General features: G+C 41.2%; 1 protein-coding gene across 1 annotated transcript in view; it reads right to left on the bottom strand.

Annotated features, from left to right (window-relative positions):
- Nucleotides 1–17473, bottom strand: part of Fancc (FA complementation group C) — a 213212-nt gene that overhangs the window by 14581 nt on the left and 181158 nt on the right. The window contains exons 9-12 of the mRNA XM_042687050.1: nucleotides 13688–13740; nucleotides 12573–12672; nucleotides 4286–4361; nucleotides 1386–1467 (exon numbers count right to left, since the gene is read on the bottom strand). Of these exons, the coding sequence (XP_042542984.1) occupies nucleotides 1386–1467; nucleotides 4286–4361; nucleotides 12573–12672; nucleotides 13688–13740 (311 nt within the window). The remainder of the gene's footprint in view (nucleotides 1–1385; nucleotides 1468–4285; nucleotides 4362–12572; nucleotides 12673–13687; nucleotides 13741–17473) is intronic.

Raw genomic sequence — 17473 nt, 5'->3', positions numbered from 1 at the left:
AACAGGAGTGTTCTGGAACCCTCTGAAATATTAGTAAGTGAAGGACCCGATTCCTTGTTTTTTTGCTTAGCCAAAAAGATCCCTAAGGGCTCTAAACACTGTCCCTTGCCTCCCTGGTCATGGAGGGCAGAATTCTCTGAGAAACACAGAGTGAATGTTCTGAAAGCTTGGTTTCAGAACAGTGAAGGAGAAGAGAGAAGAGGTAGGCAGCTCATTCATAGCTCAGAGCTGAAGCCCAGCGGCCAGGATGAGCTGAGGTTGGCTAGGATGCCTGAGGGTGAGGCAAGGCTCTCTCTCTCTCTCCACATCTTTCTCTGTAGACTCACTGGGCTGGCCAGTAAGCTTTACAATGAGTATCCTGCTGCTTCCTTCTCCCAGCAGGGAGAGACCTGCACAGCTGAGAAAGTGCTAACACCTAGTCACAGACTCTCCTGAAGGTGGACTCCAAAGCATAGGTAAAGGTCTGCATACCATAAGATCTGCAACCCCAGAGGGCCACAAGAAAGGGCAAGCAGGTGCCGGTAAGGTATAGCAAGGCAGTGAATGTGGCCAACATTCTGATCTGGCTGCCAGCTGGTGTTCATCTGTCCTCTTTTGGTAAGAATTTGGTAGGAAAAAGGGAGTAATTGGTACCAAGAACTTCAGTTGGTGCAAATAGATAAAGGAGCACCAGGCTCTGGCCGAGAAAGTGATAGGGAATCTAGAAAGAACAGGGTGGCAAGAGGGACAAACAAAAGTCTTAAGTAGGTCAACAGAAGACAATGAGTCATTTATATTATAAATGTGGGTGTTAGGAAGAAACCAGAGTGAGCTGTATTACAAGAACATAGCAAGTCTACACTTGAGTTTGTTTAGGAAAATAGCAGAAGAGGGTTCTTAATACCATACTGGTAGAAATTAACTTATGTAGAATAGGTTTTCTAACTTTGGAGAGATTTGCTAAATAGGAAAACAATTTTTATGTCAATTGAAAAAAAAAGACAAAATAGTAAATATTTCCTCCTGCAGGGCAGAAGTTTAGCATTTCCTTTTTAGGCAGATTGAACCGAGAACTCATGGATACTCTTTTCTTCTGAATGGTGAGGGTCTCCCTGCATGCACAAGCTGCTTTTTTCCAGGGTCTTTCTGCTTACTGTCATGGTTGGATGTATCAGAATGAAAACCCAGAACTGTTCCCATGCAGGGACTTGCCCCCATATACCCATCTCATCTAACTTCCACTACCATCCCTGTGTCTGGGCACTTCTACTTGCTCTCATTTACGGATGGTGCTTACCTGTCTAGTGAAGTCAGTACAGCCTTCAGCTATCAGTCCTAATTAAAGGGAGATAAGGATGAGGGAAACACCTGTGCAGTGGAGTTAGCAGTGGTCAATGTTTGCTCACCCACAAATCTGGCCTTCAACTGCTTCTCTGAGCAACTCAGAAATACGCTGCAGAGGCTGGAGCTGGTGTTCTGGTGGGATAGCTGTGGGAAGAGAGGTCAGAAGAGTACTGAAGAAAAGCTAAAAAAAACATTAGACACAATCTGAAGTTAATACCAGAAGTTTGGCGGGGAATGGTTTTTTTTTTCTAATTCATGGGATCCATTCCATACTTTCCCACCCAGGGTCTGTCTCTTACCCTTGTGAAGAAAGAGCCATCAGTATTATCCAGAACTAAACTCAAAAGCATTTTAAACATGGTCCATGGAGGTTGATAGAGACCACCATAGGTCTCAGAAATGACATGTCACAGGTACACCAGGCCTTTTCTTTTCTTTTCTTTTTTTTGGTTGGTCACGGGGCTTGAACTCTGGCCTTGGGCACTGTCCCTGCGCTCTTCAGCTCAAGGCCAGTGCTCTACCACTTGAGCTACAGTACCACTTCCGGTTTTTTAGTGGTTTATTGGAGATAAGAGTCTCACGGACTTTCCTGCCTGGGCTGGCTTTGAACCCCGATCCTCAGATCTCAGCCTCCTGAGTAACCAGGATTACAGGCATGAGCCACCGGCGCCTGGCTCAGGCTTTTTCTTTTCTACCCACCTACCTGCTGGTTCCATCATTAATGACATTTATGATTTCAAAATAATAGTGGAGACCATATTAAAATCATCAATAAGAAATTAAGAATGGACTGGGTACTTGTGTGTGTATGACTGTGATGAGTTCAGAATATGATTTCAAGTTTTCAATACAGAAAAGGCTAGGAAAAACTATGTGAGCATCATGTGAGGCCTTTTCTTGTGTATTTCTCCTTTCACAACCACACTATAGTTTTTGAAGCATCTGAGCATGCATCTATTTCTAATGAACATTAGAGAAAGGTGTTCATGTACAGATAGGTTTTTTTTTTTTTTTTCAATTGTGGTGCCTGAACTCTGGGCCTGGGTGCTGTCCTCAGCTCTTCAGCTCAAGGCTAGTGCTCTAACACTTGAGCCATTGCACCACTTCTGGCCTTTTCTGCTTATGTGGTGCTGAGGAATCGAACCCAGGGCCTCATGTGCGCAAGGCAAGCACTCTACCACTGAGCCACCTTCCCAGCCCATAGGTTCTATAATCAAATACATGAGGGAGATAATGCTCTTCTACAAAAGCACAGACTCAAGGGCACTCAATCTCTCTCCCTCCTCTGAATTCTATAACCCTTAATCATAGCCTTTTGAAGGCACTTGTCATTTTATTATTCATATTAATAGTTGCTTTGATATTAACTTTTTATCTCTATTCCTTATGACTCCTGAAGAGTCAGTATTGCAAGTGATCATATTTGCCCCAGAACCTCACAACAATCAAGAAATATAATTCTGTCAATAGGAGGTTAGACTGTTAAAACACTTCCACCTGTGATTATACACTTGCTTTCCCAAAGGCAATGCAGATAACCATTCCTGGGCCAACAAGGAGGTCTGTTCTGCTACTTGAGGTCAGTGATCTACTTTGGGGCAGGCATCTAGGACAGTTATACAAGTGAACAGGCAGTCAGGCTGAGTTCAGGCATATGTACTTCTTGTTTTTCTGTTTACAGGTTTCCAAGCATAAGCTCCAGTCACTTTTCTGGAGACCAGTTAACTACCTCTCATGAGCTGACCTCAGGCCCATGTTGCACAGTAGGCCCTGGACCTTTCTGTCTTGTTAATAAAGTTCTCCATAGTGTTCTGAGTTCTCACAAATCATCAAGCAGAGATCCATCTCAGGCCATGCCAGCCCTATCACAGCATCTGAGGATCATGTCAGATGGGCCACCTTCAATGATAACCTACATTTAGGCAAAGGAAGAGGAATTTAGATTTTGTAAAATGCTCTAAAATTTTGAATCATCTATTTTCCTCACATGGCTCTCTCTCATTCAAGTATAGAGGGGAAAAAAGGACAAAAACTATACAACAGGGAATTGGGATGGCTCTTTATCCTCTCTCATTTCTCTTCTTCCCTGGCCACATAAGCTCTTTCCTCAGTGCCAACTGTGCTGTATCAGTTCTGACTTTCCTGAAGGTTCCAGATGACACAGAGAAAGACAATTTTATTCTTCATTTCTCAAAAGTTTCCAAAACACAAGCTCACAGACACACTCTCTGGTCAATACCAGCTAAATTAAGGACATAATCTATGGGAAAAGGCTGGCAAATGAAATCAGGAAAAGGAATGGTCTAATGTAAGTATTATATTAAATTCTTCACAATCTTTTCCTGGGCTTGGCTAGGAGACATTTCCTCTAAATTTTCGTGGCTTCGTCCTTCATTTTAACTTCTGTCACAAGGCTTCATGGAGCAAAAGAATGAAAAACAAACAAGGGTACTGTTTTATTCCGACTCAGCCAAGTCTCAGCCTGTTCTGGCATCTAGGTAGACTTGGCTGGAACCAGCAGAGCCAGTGCTATCTGTAGGCATACTAGTAAGGGATTAAAAAAAAAAGTTCAGGGCTGGGAATGTGGCTTGGTGGTAGAGTGCTTCCTTTGCATGCATGAAACCCTGGGTTCAATTCCTCAATACCGTATAAACAGAAAAGGCCAGAAGTAGGACTGTGGCTCACGTGGTAGACTGCTAGCCTTGAGCAAAAAGAAGCTCAGAGACAGTACCCAGGCCCTGAGTTCAAGCCCCAGGACTGGCAAAAAAAAAAAAATTATACCTAGGAAGTAAAGCAGATATTCAGAGCAAAATCCACAAGCAGTGAGACCCTGAGAGCAGGAAGGGATCTCAGCCATCACCAATGCCACTTTACTCATGTGACAGCTCAGCACTGGGAGGGAGGGTCACATGATTCAAAAGCTCTTCTCACTACGACTTGGATATAGGCAACTTCAACTCACCTTCAGGATGCTGCAACACCACGGTAGTGAGAGATGGAGCAGCATAGGGAAAGTAGGTCCTGAGTGCAAACTTCAGCTACAATAGGGTCAAAAATGCATAATAATCATGAATGTCAGGAATGGAAGGGTATAGGGAAGAACACAAAACCCTGAGCCTCTTCTGCCCTCCCCAGTGAAACCTACTGTACTAACTCAACCAATCAACCTTCCTTTTTTTTTTTTTTGGTCGGTCGTGGGGCTTGAACTCTGGGCCTGGGCACTGTCACTGCGAGCACTCTACCGCCTAAGCCATAGTGCCACTTCCCCTTCCTTCCTTTTAAATAGTTGGACAAGGGGGTTTCAATTCAACATCTGTTTATAAGTACAATGCATCTTTTTTTTTAATTATTGTGAAAATACCTACAGAGGGGTTACAATTACACGAGCAAGGTAATGAGTACATTTCTTATCAAGCATTGTTGCCTCCTCCTTTGTTTCCCCTTCCTATCCCTTCCCATCTTCCCCCTCCCCCCAGTACAATGCATCTTGATCCAATGTCACCCCTTCCATCATACTCCCCTTGCCCCCATCCATTCCAACCCCACCCATCCCCTCAATTTCCTAGTTCCATTTTCATATATGTACATTGAACATTATGACTACATTCATCCACTCCCCTCTAGATAAGATATGCTTCAGATTCCTGGTATTAATTTTGTTATATTGTCTGAAAATTGCTCAAAAGGATTACACCATGGAAACCTACCCTTGCACATGCCATACTTTAGTTGGATATATATCTCTGTAAGTGTCTTTAACATATTTACATTTTGGGTCTAACTTCCATATAGAAGAGGAGACATGTACTCTGTGTCAAAGCCTGATTTGACTCAACGTATTTTTTTTCCAGGTCCATCCACTTGCCTGCCAATATTGTTCTTTCTGATGAAATCAGTTCTACTGTGTGTATGTGTGTGCATGTGCATGTGTGCATGCACATACACACATTTTCTTGTAGTGTACCTAAGATGTTTCCATAACTTGGTAATTGTGAAAAGAGCTATAATAAATGAGTGTGCAGGTGCCTTTGTGGTATCGAAACTAGCAATCTTGCATAAATGCCCAAGAGTGGTACTGCTCTAATTCTGTGAGGAATCTCCATATTGATATTCATAATGATGGCACAAATATGCATTCCCACCAATAGCATATTAGGATCTCTTCTTCCCTGCATCCTTGCCAGCATTTGTTGCTGTCATGTTGACATTCTGAGTGGAGGGTGATGGAATCTCAATGTCATTTTGATTTGTGTTCCTTTATGGTCAGGAATCTTGAGCATTTCTTCATATATTTATTGACCATATGTACTTCTTCTGAGAAGTGTCTGATTAACTCCTCTGCCTATTTATTAATTTGGCTATAAGGCTCAGATATTTGGCTACCAGAGATCTTCTTCCATTCTGTATTATCTTTTTATCTTAGTGACTACATTCTTCACTGTACAGAGCTTTTTAGCTTGATGTAATACCACTTATCAATTTTCTCTCCTATTTGCTGAGCCCCGGGTTTTTTATTCAGGAAGTTCCTGCCAATGCCAGTAAAGAACATTTTCTTAAAAACTTTTTTAAAAATGTGCTTCCAATAACCTGACAAATATTTTCCAGAAAAATGAACCTTTTTAGAAGTTACCTTCTGGTCTGTATGAGTACTTCATACAAACTCACTTTTATACCTAAGCCTTCCATTTAAGTGAAAGCTACCAATACAATTTTGAGATATCAAATTTCAGTGAGAGTGTGTATGTGTTTTTAAACAACAACAAGAACAAAAAGTGGTGCTTGTATTTCTGAAAACTGAGGACAGTAGCTATCTGTGCCCTGAAAGGCACAAAGGGTGGCTCATGACTATAATCCTAGCTACTCAGCAGGCTAAGATCTAAGGATCATGGTTCGAAGCAAGCCTGGGCAAGAAAAGTCGCCACGAGACTCTTATCTCCAATTAATCACTCAAATACCAGTAGTGGAGCTGTGGCTCAAAGTGTTAGAGCACTAGCCTTGAGCAGAAGAGGTCAGGGATAGCACCCAGGCCCTAAGTTCAAGCCCCACAACTTACACACATTCTCTCTCTCTCTCACCCCCCCCCCCCCCCCACACACACACAGAGGCACAAAGGTTTTGAAGTACTCTAAAGGGGGAAAGGGTAAAATCTGGAAGACTTCAGGGAGTACACAGGGCCAAAGAACATTTTGACGAGTGGGTAGATGTGTAAATCCATGTGACCAGCACTGTAATCAGGACCCAGGACATTTCTATCTCCCTACCTAGTTCCCTATGACTCTCAGCCACTCCCTGTATCATCGCCTGGCAACTATTTTAAGTCACTTTTGCTTATTATTTCATGTAAAAAGAACTAAGGAGTGTGTATTCTTTTGTGACTGGCTTCTCTGACACTTTTTAAAGAAAAGGATTCATTCATGTTACTTTATAAAAGCAGTTCATTTTTATCTATTACTCAAAAGTAGTCACTGCGTGAATATAGCAATCTGTTTATCCACTGCAGAGTACTGATGAGCATTTGGGCTGCTTCTGGTTTTGTCATTACAAATAAAGCTCCAATTAACATTCACATCTGTCATTATGGACAAGTGTTTTCATTTCTCTTAGGTGAGTACTATAAGAGAGCAATTACTAAACTATAGAGTAGGTGCCGATAAAACTTATATGGCCAGTAGTTTTCTAGTAGTTATACTATTTCATATTCCCACTTCCAAAGCATGAGAATTAGTTGCTCTACATTCTTACCAATATTTGGTGTTGCCAAGCTTATTAATTTAGCCATTCTAATAAGCTTGAAACATGACCATATGCATGCATTTTTATTCATGCTTTAATATGCATTTCTTGATAGTGAACAATGACAAACAATTTTCATTGCCATTTTACATAGCTTTTATGAAATGTGTGTTTAAGACTTTTGTCTTTTAAAAACAATTAAATTGTTTTTCTTATGTAGGAGATCTTCATATATTATGGACAAGAATCATTTGCGATATATATATATTTTCTCCACATTGTGGCTTGCTTGTTTGTTCTCTTAAACAGTATCAGTATCTATTAAATAAATCCATTCTAATTCTAATGAAGTCTATTCTTATGCATCTTTCTTGAATGATCAGTAATTCTTTTTTTTTTAATCTTAAGAAATCTGTGATTACTCCAACACAGATTCTACTGTATTTTCTCCTAAGAGCTTCATAATGTTAACCTTTATGTTCAATAAAGTTTGTAGTCCTCTCTGATTAGTTTTTGTATGCTTTCTGAGGCTGAGATTGAGATATATTTACCTCACATGGACATCCAGTTATTCCACACCTTTTGTTGAAAACTTTCCTTTCCCTCATTGAATTGCGACCAAGCCACTCTGTCAAAAATCAACTGATCTCAATCATATATATGGGTATTTATCTGGACTCTGTTCTGATCTATGTCTGACCTTTTGCCAATACCTTCTTGTTTTAATTACTGTAACTTTAAGTATTGAAATCAGGTAGTAGTATGAGTCCTCTGGTTTTGTTTTTCAAAACTATTCTGGTTTTTGGGTATTTTCATGTACATTTTAGAACCTACTTAAAAAAATATTGTGTGTGTGCGCGCGCCAGTCCTGGGGCTTGAACTCAGGGCCTGGGCACTGTCCCTGAGCATTTTTAGCCAAGGCTAGTGCTCTACCACTTGAGCCACAGCTCCACTTCCAGCTTTTTTTGGGGGGTGGGGGTAGTTGGAGGTAAGAGTCCTATGGTCTATCTTGCCTAGACTTGTGTTGAACCGTGATCCTCAGATCTCAGCCTCCCCCCCCCCCCCCCCCCCCAAGTAGCTAAGATTATAGGCATGAGCTAGAATTACAGATGTGAGCCACCAATGCCTGGATCTAAAATTTTTCATTTTTAAAAAGCCTGCTTTAAGTTCTGGCTCAATGATCGAGCACTTACCTTGCCTGCACAAAACCCTGGTTTGAGCCCAAGTACCATGCACGTTGCGGGGGGCGGGGGGAGAGAAGGTGAGGGGCTACTGAGATCACCAGGAATGGAAATAGGCAGCAGCTGGACCTGAAGAAGTTCATGAATGTGGTTTTTCTCTCCTTACATTCAAGTCTGCTTTAGTTGCTCTCAGAAATGCTTTGCAGTTTGCAGTTCGAATACTTCCACAAATTTGTCTATTTCTTCCTTTTGTTTCACTTAATTAATTTTGTGACTCTACTAGGCCCATACCCATTTAAATTTGGTATTTCTCTCAATGAACTGTCATTATAAATGTTGCACTTTCTCTCCAGCATGTGATTTATCTTGGGAGTCAGCTTCACCTGCTACTAACAACCACCTCGGCTTTCCTGTGTTTACAGTTTGCATAACATAACATCCTTTCCTCTTTTCACTTTCCATCTGTCAATCATTAGGATAGATTCTGGAAACAACATATAGGTGGGTCTTTTTATTCTTATTGATCTTGTTTTGTTTTGAATCCCATCTGACATCTTTTTACTACAATATTTTTCATTTAATTTTGGCGAATAATTTTTGTTCTTTCTCTGTTTGGTTTAGATCTATTTTTTTCCCTTTTGGTAGTAATGGGGACTCATCTCAGGGCAGCACTTAAAGCACTCTGTCACTTGAACCACACAACCAATCTTTGTGCTTTTATTTTGTTTTTTTTTTTTAGATAGGGTTTCATGCTTTTGCCCAGGGCAGCTTTCTATCTTCCTATCAGGACTTCTATCATCCTACCTCTCCCTCTCAAGTGGCTGGAATTGCAGATATGTACCACCATACTTGGCTCCTGGATTGTTTTTGAGATAAAGTCTTGGTAACTTTTTCCAGGGAAGATCTTGAAATGCTATTTTCCTATATCTACCTCTCAAGCAGCTGTCAAGCTCTGTACCCAGGTCTATCTTTTAATGTGGTTTCTTTTTGCTTCCTGTCCCCCCACCCCCCACCCCACACCCTCTGAAAGCCTACAGCTCTGATATTTCCCACCTGTAGTCAATGCACCTGGGAACCTGGGCTCTTCACAGGAAAGCCCTGGGGAGAAGCTAGAGTTTGCTCACTTCTGTTTCCCCTTCAGGATCCAAAGTCTCTGTTATTTTGTCCATTTTTCCAGATGCACTCCCTTCCTGCCTTCAAATTGATTTTTAACAATAACTTGCCCTAAATTTATAATGTTTATCTGTAGGATACTTAAGAGTTTTGTACATTATCAGACTGCTGATCTGCTGTAACCTGACCCTGACCCGACTGGCTGCTTGTACTGAGCCAGTCATTGTACAAAAAAAAATGTGTCCTACTCTGTCTACATGAAGTTTTTGCCTACTGTTCATAGATGGAACTAAATCATGCTGCCCACATACCAGCTACAGGAATGAGAGGAAAGAGTAGAATGGGAATAAGAAGAAATGAAGTTACGCTACTCCTTTTTGGGGGATGGCTGGACCAGAGTTTGAACTCAGGGCCCTGTGTGCGCTCAGGTAGTACTCTACCACTTGGCCAATGCCTCTAGACCAGCTTTTTACTAGTTACTCTGGAGATAGAATCCCAAACTTTTCTGCCAGGGTTAGCTTCACACTTCGTTTTCTGGATCTTAGCCTCCCCAGTAAGTGTGGCACCCAGTTGGAACTAAGCACTTCTGATAGTGGAAAAGAATGTGAATTAATAGTGTAAATGCCACCAACTGGGCAGTTGAACATCTGCATTCCTAGTAGCTAAGCACTTCTAATTATCATACAGAACAGCTAGAGCAATGCTGTTTATAATAGAAACAAAATCTGGAAACAACCCAAATGCCTACCAAATGAAAAGTAGATACATTGTGGAACATTTGCACAATGGACTCCTACATAACAACATTTACAACAGGCACCTATAAACAATCTTTATAACAAGCCAAGTGGAAAAATCTCAAAGATTGCATACAGTATGGTACTCTTTTTTTCTTTGCCTACAAAGTATGAAGTTAACCCAAATTAAAAACACGGTTTAGACGTATATAGGTAATCAAACTATTTCCAGAAAAAAAGCAGAGGAATTATAAATATTATGTTTATAATATAAACAGTGTTTATCTGAGTTGAGAAGCACAGAAGAAGCATAGATAAGGCAGAGGGGAATACAGACAAAAAGAAATCATTTCCACTAGTTTAGAGATAGGTTTCACTGATATTCCTTTCGCTGGGAATGAAAAAGTGAATGAATAAGGCACAGAATTGAAGCCATGCATAGATCAAGCTTGACAGGACATGTAGGCATCATGGACCTGGTAAGTCTATAGATGAAGTCAGGGGTCAGTGACTGAGACCATCCATCAGGGAAAAAGGAGGTAGTTGGGGATAGTACCAGAAGGAAATGAAATAATAGGTAGATATGAAGGTAGTTTGTAAACCTATAAGGTTATTGCTTTCCTATTTTGAGTCAAAGATCAGTGGCAAATGCGTTCTTCTGTTTTTTTGCTAGTTTTTTTCGGGGGAGGGGGGTATGGTGGGGGGGAGGAAGGGTTCATTTCTGTCCTATCTCACATCTGGGCTCAGTTGGCGATTCCAATTTCCCAGACAGACATAACCTGGTCAGGGTATTGTTCTAAATTAAAATAACACCTCTAGACCAAATCTGGTGTCCAAGGCCAATAGAGATTCGGAATAAAACCAAAATGAAGACACTCAAGCCAGGCTACATTCTCTGTCCCAAGCTGGAATTGTCCCAGAACGCCAAGGGTGAAGTTTGCTACAGGTCAGTTTCTAACTGAGAATATAAGAATGTACAGGGAGGATAACATATTTATATTTATGCCTCAAGATAATTGTGAGGACCAGACGGTGCTTTTCAGCTGAGCTCTCCTCCCAAATTCCAGGCATGGGCACCACTGATAACATTGCTAGCATGCAGCTAACTTCCCTAGGGAAGAAGATGATAGGAAAAAATAAATCATAAGTATTTATTATTACCTCAAAAGCAGAACCATCTGGTAAAACCAGAGAGGTTTCTTCAACCTAGTGCTATGTGGAGTTTTAGAAAGGGCTGAGCTGAACACCCTAGCTCAGCTGTGTGGAGTTTTAGCAAGGGCTGAATACCCTAGCTCTGCCCTCCCACATCAAATTGCAGAGTATCACAGGGGCTGTGCTCTCCTCCAGTGGAAAGATGTAGTGAACTAGCACTATGCTGAACAGCAAAAACACCACATAAATTCTAAGTCTGTGGCATGAGATGTAAAGGCTTGTTATAATGGCCAAAGATGAAAATTCTCTGGCTTAAAACAAAAGCAAAAGCTCCTGTTTCACACAGTCTTTCTAATTAGTCATTGTCTCTTACAGCCAGTGTCCAGCCTTGGTTGAGGGGACCCTGGTGTCTTCTGCTCCCCAACAGCATCTTACATACTTCCTGGGCACTGCCATTCTTGGTTCCTCCTTTATAGTGACTCAAATCATTTTCAGACCTTTTCACCATTTCGTTTCTCTACTGGAATCCACTCACTTTTTGGTTTCTCTTAGAAATAAAGACATCTTTCCAGGCACCAATGGCTCAGGTCTACAATCTTAGCTACTCAGGAGGCTGAGATCTGAGGATTGTGGTTTGAAGCCAGTCTGGGTAGGAAAGTATATGAGACTCTTATCTCTAATTAACTACCAAAAAAGCTAGAAGTGGAGCTGTGTCTCACATGGTAGAATGCTAAGCTTGAGTACAAAAGCTTAGGGACAGTGCCCAGGCCCTGAGTTCAAGCCCCAGGACCATCATACATACACACACACAAAAAAGGAAATAAAGACACCAATCACCAAGAATGTCCACTGTGCTCTGTAATCAGTGGTAGCTCCTTCTCACATATGCCAGGAAGGCTTTCTGCTGGCCAGAAGATCAGATGCAGCCCAAAGGGCAGAGCAAGCACACAAAGCTGGGGAGATTCCCCATCAGGACAATGTGTGCCAGCATGACAATAATCTTAAACATGGCAATGGAACAAAGCACCTGAGCACCAAGGCATAGGCAGGTAGACTGTATTTTGACTTTTTGATGGTCTTGCCTTTGTGATGACAACTGGTTGGAAGCCTTCTTCATGAGTAAAGCAGCCTGTTAAGTTTTCTGAAAATAGGACTGGGGGGGTACAGTACGGCTTTGTGGGAGTGCATGTGCCTACAATGTGCTACCACAAAACCAAGTTTCTAAGAAAGTTTCCCTATTAGGTGATTAGCAGCCTTTTTTCTCTGTGGTGAATGAGTAACATATGCAAGAGAACATACCTCTTTAATGAGTAATACAGACAATATAACAAACCTCTCTGTTTTCTTTCTCCAGAGCTTCTGCAAAGCATCTTGTGAACACTTGCAGAGAGGTTACTAGTTCTGGGGCTCCATCTGTTTCCAGGAGTGCGAACCTAGACAAGGCAAAGTCAGACCATGACACACCGAATGCTTCATATGGCAAACCTGTGAAGGGGGTGGAAACATTCCTTTTGTACCATAAGCAACGGAAGTGTGGCAATTCATCCAATTCCAATCCCAGTGTGAGGGCAGGAGAAACCAATCACTCCCTTTTCTAAGCACTTTCTTTAAACTACAAGATGCAGAGCTCTTTCTTGTTTTTTAAAGTGCCCACTGCTCTTTGCAAGCACATGTGTACAGTAGACCTGCAGGTAGCCACTGACATTCTGCTTTCACAAGCAGCGACAGAGCTGCCCAAAGAGTAAGCAGCTCAAAGTTAGGGTGGGAGGTGGAGGGCAGGTCCAGACCCTGATAGCCTACATCCATGTAGGCTGGAAACTCAGGGGTGACAAGCTCTCCCAAAGAGACCTAGTTTGAGAGCTCCATGGCTGGAACCCCCTCAGCACGCTGGAGCAGCCCCAACCTACAATGCAGCGAGCTCCGCACCTCTCCTCCTCTAGAAAGCTAGCGCACGCTCCAGGACAGCCCACATTTTCAGAATAAATAAAAATCAATGTTGCAAGAAACACACGGGGTTTATTCTGCCTTTCTGAAGAGCTCTGTTAAGAATGGCTTTATTTATTTATTTTTCTTGGCTTTCAAGTCTTTTACAAAGATCAGTCAGCCCTCATGTGGTGAGGGAGTATACTGCTGTTTTATGCTGAGCTGGGATAAATCCTACATCAATATTTCATGATCCTAATACCTAATACAGTTCTGCTTTTCTGTCATTATTAGTCAGATATAAAAAGGCTCAAGGAAAGTTGTCTGAATTCTTAGGCATAGTTATTAAATCCACACTGACTCTTGGAGTTTTCACCTCTACCACAAAGCTCAGAGGGCTAAGGAGGAGTCAGAAACTCTTCATTTCCCCATGGTATAGACAGAGACTACTGCAGGACTTCATGTTTATGTTTGAAAGCTAAGTGTTTATAGATCAAATGCTAGTAGGGACAGCATAATATTTACCTGAACATTTCATCAACAATTCTGAATATGGCAGGGTTACAGGCTGCTTGAGGCTACAAAAGGAAAAGACCATGAGAAGGTAAAATACCACAGGCATTTCATCAATAACAACTTGCCTAGCAGGCAAATGAACCGTCCAGGGCTGCTGGTGACCAGAAAATAGGCCAATTCTACTGGACTAGAAAAATAAAAAGCGTACAGGAAAACAAACAAACAAGTACAAATGCAAGCACTAGTTCTCTTTAACCAAGGGATGGTAGGCAAGTTTTATTTTCTCTTTTTATTCCTACTTACCTCACTTTCTCTAAAAAGCCTGTATGATATGGGGGGGGGGGGGGAGAGGGAGGGAATAACAGTTTTTTGACATTGTTGTTGGTTTTTGCCAGTCCTAGGACTTGAATTCAGGGCCTGAGCACTGTTCCTGAGCTTCTTTTTGCTCAAGGCCAGTTCTCTACTACTTGAGCCACAGTGCCACTTCCAGCTTTTTCTGTGTATGTGGTACTAAGGAATCAAACCCAGGGCTTCAGGCATGCTAGGCAAGCACTCTACCACTAAGCCACATTCCCAGCCCAAAATAACAGATTTTACTGATAATTTAAAAAATGCTTTCTACCAGCATGCCATCACAGAAACTCAGTATGTGTTGCCTGTTTTACTTAAATGTGCCTCTTGTCTGATCTCCTTGCTTGGTCTAGAAGTGCCTCAAGGTTAAGGTTAGGTCTCTAGCAGCCATCTTTTTTTCTTGCATCTATGGTAAAAAGTACATACATAGTTTAGGGCTATTATTTAGGAAACCAATGATTACCCTAGTGAATTAAAACAACTTTGTGTTTTGTACAGTATAAATTAGCAGCATTAATTCAAGATAAAAAAAAGAGGTGATTAATGAAGAAGAAAAAAAAGGTATTACTATCCTAAATGACGAAAGATATATATAGTCCATTCCCAGAATGTTTGGAAACAGGTTTCAATAATCTAAGTCTGCAGAAGCTAGCCTAGCCTCCTGCAGCCTGGATTAGGGCTTCGGTTGACCTGGCCCAGGTGTCACCTTCTTTTTGACTACAACGTAAAGCATGATTTTATGACAAAGAACAATATCCATCTTGTTTGATAAACCCTGTATTTTAATAGTGGCATCCAAATGTGAGGTTCAAAAGGAAATTTCTTTGAGTCATATTGCACTTGAAAACTACCCTTGGAAAAAAAATTTTCAGCCCCCTCACCTCCAATGAACAAGGGAAAAAATGTTCTCCACTTCAGCAATTTTCTGGGCTATCCTGAAGAAAGCATGGTACCCATCTTCACAGGCTTCTAGTAATTTCTCTGTTCTATGGTATGGTAACTTGTAACATTGAGCGTGTGCCATCTAGTGGTCACACACCATCACTACAGGCTGGTGCTGAAGGCTCCGGCAAGATGTTTTATTGATTGCCACTTCTTCAAGTGATGGGATGATCTTCTAATTATTAATTACTGTGATTTGTAAGTTTAACTTCCCTATTACTCTTGGAGTATCCCACGATATCACATACTTCATTGATATACATTTTTATTTGAAAGAAGCCAAACTGAAATTCTCATAGATCAATTCATTACTTACAAAAGTAACTCAATGTAACAAAGAAAGGCCGATAGGTTACTTCTTGGATTTGAACTTAGCAAGTCTTAGCAAGTCTGTGTGCTGCTCACTGTAAATAATAAGTTATTATCAGGTGAGTGGATACATACCCCAAAAGTATTTATAAGTTTCTATGCATGCATTCAAAATGAAAAAAAATCAAATAAAGAAAAGTAAACTAAATGACTTGTAAATATGTGATTCGGCTAAGTTTGCCAGACCCTTTTTTGGAGTTGTACACCTAGATAACTTGCCTCAAGAGAAGTGTTTTAAGACACTAAAGTACTGTATTAAGATCCTACAGCACTGCTGTGTGCTTATATGCAAATAAGACACACAGAGTCTGAAAATGAACTAATAAAAAATAAGACCAGAATTAAAAGTAATAAAGCAAAACAATTTCCTCTTGTTCTAAATTGATTACCCCCAGAGCCATTGCAGATCAGATATAAGGTTAAGGATCCTTCATTTCTGATTATTTGTATTTCTAAATGCCAAAGGCATATGCTCAAAAGGATATAGACACAGCGAGAAGCAAGTAAGAATGCTCTAACACAACTTGTCAAAACAGAACCAGTTGCGAGGGTAAGAGGGAGCACAGAAATGGACAAAGAGTGAACAGTGGTACTTACTAGACACTATGTGGAAAATGAACCATACAACTTGTGGGTGGGGATGGCAGGGAAAAACTCGGAGACAGGGAGGGAAAGAGTCACATTGTCTAGAAAGAAATGTACTCATTACCTGACTTATGTAATTCTAACCACTCTGTACATAACATTTATAATAACAATTAACAAATACAAAAAAGATTAGAACTTAGACTTATCTTTGATGTAGTGTATTATGGCAAAACAGCTCAATCAAATGTTTTAGGCTGTGTGGAATCTGCCTGTTCTCTCCTATGTAAATAGATGGACTCTCTACAGATATTTCCACTCCCCTCTCTCAATACTTTAGAGTCTTGGTTACTCCCAGTCTGAGTCCATAATCTGGTTTAGATTTTGAAGAGGTAGGAGGCCAGTATGCAAAGGAATCCTGACGAAACGGCCATGGCAGGAGTCTTTCTGTGCACAGCACTTTCTCATGCTCTCTCTTTACTGGCTGTTTTATAAATGAGAACTTTTATACTTCCCGAGCACATAATTTCAGGGTCAGTGAGTCTCCTCATAAGGACCAAAATGCTCCCAAGTCAGACATATGTCCCTGGGACATCAGATTACAAAAGCGTACTTAAGCTGCTCTTACCAAGAGAATCTTCTAAATAGAACCTTCAGGTCTTAAGAAAATGATTTTTTGGAAGCTACATTTCCTGCTACCTCTTTACAGCATCCTGTAAATGGCAAGACAAGTTATTTAGCCCTTCGGTATCTGTTTTTTCTTGTCAAGGGGGGCATTACAGCACTCCTGACCACTCTGCATCCCAGGACTCTAGAGCCAGCTCTGAAAACCCAGGATCTGTGTGATTATCTCTTCTACAAACCTAAGGAGAGAAAAAGAAATGCTTTCTTGGATTCCATCTGCTCATCTGTTTTTCTCCATCTCACTGTGCTGTTTCTTAAACTCTCTTCTCCATCTGGCCTAATGATTTTCCCTTAGATATTATCAGCTCTGGAGAAACCATGTCACCAGGGGGCCGTCAATAACTTTCCTTCTATCCTTCTTTCCTCCCTCAATCCTTTCGCTAAATATTGGAGGAACAGATGATAATGATGGAGACCTACATCCCCTTTGCCTTCCTTTCCTATGGACCAGACTGCTCTGTTAAGTATGCTTCCTCTACAAATAATTTTCCCTTTAATTTATCCATTAGCCCTGGACTGTCTTCCACAGCTACCCACACCTGTACTGTTTATATCTGCCCAGCCTAGGGCAGCTCATTCCCATCTCTCAATGAAGCTAGGATGTAGGCATCTGGTAACAAAGGAAGGCGAGGTGAGGGAGAGGCAGCCTGTCACTCTGTACCATAAACTACACAAGTAGCATGGATTCTTTAGTGCTGCTTCATGTTTATTTAATCTGCTATTTTTAGCTGCTCATCAATGATTACGAAATACTTGCCACTTGAAAGAGGTGAGGACATGGGGAGGGGGAGGGGAAGAGAGGCAGGCAGATAGACAGACAAGATAGAGAGACAGAGACAGGAGAAAGGCAAATCATACTATTAT

The sequence above is a fragment of the Dipodomys spectabilis genome, unplaced genomic scaffold, assembly GCF_019054845.1.
Source record: "Dipodomys spectabilis isolate Male_0828 unplaced genomic scaffold, ASM1905484v1 ptg000098l, whole genome shotgun sequence".
NCBI classification, from domain to species: domain Eukaryota; kingdom Metazoa; phylum Chordata; class Mammalia; order Rodentia; family Heteromyidae; genus Dipodomys; species Dipodomys spectabilis.
The sequence above is the reverse complement of the archived record's forward strand: the minus strand, read 5'-3'. Positions and strand labels throughout refer to the sequence as shown.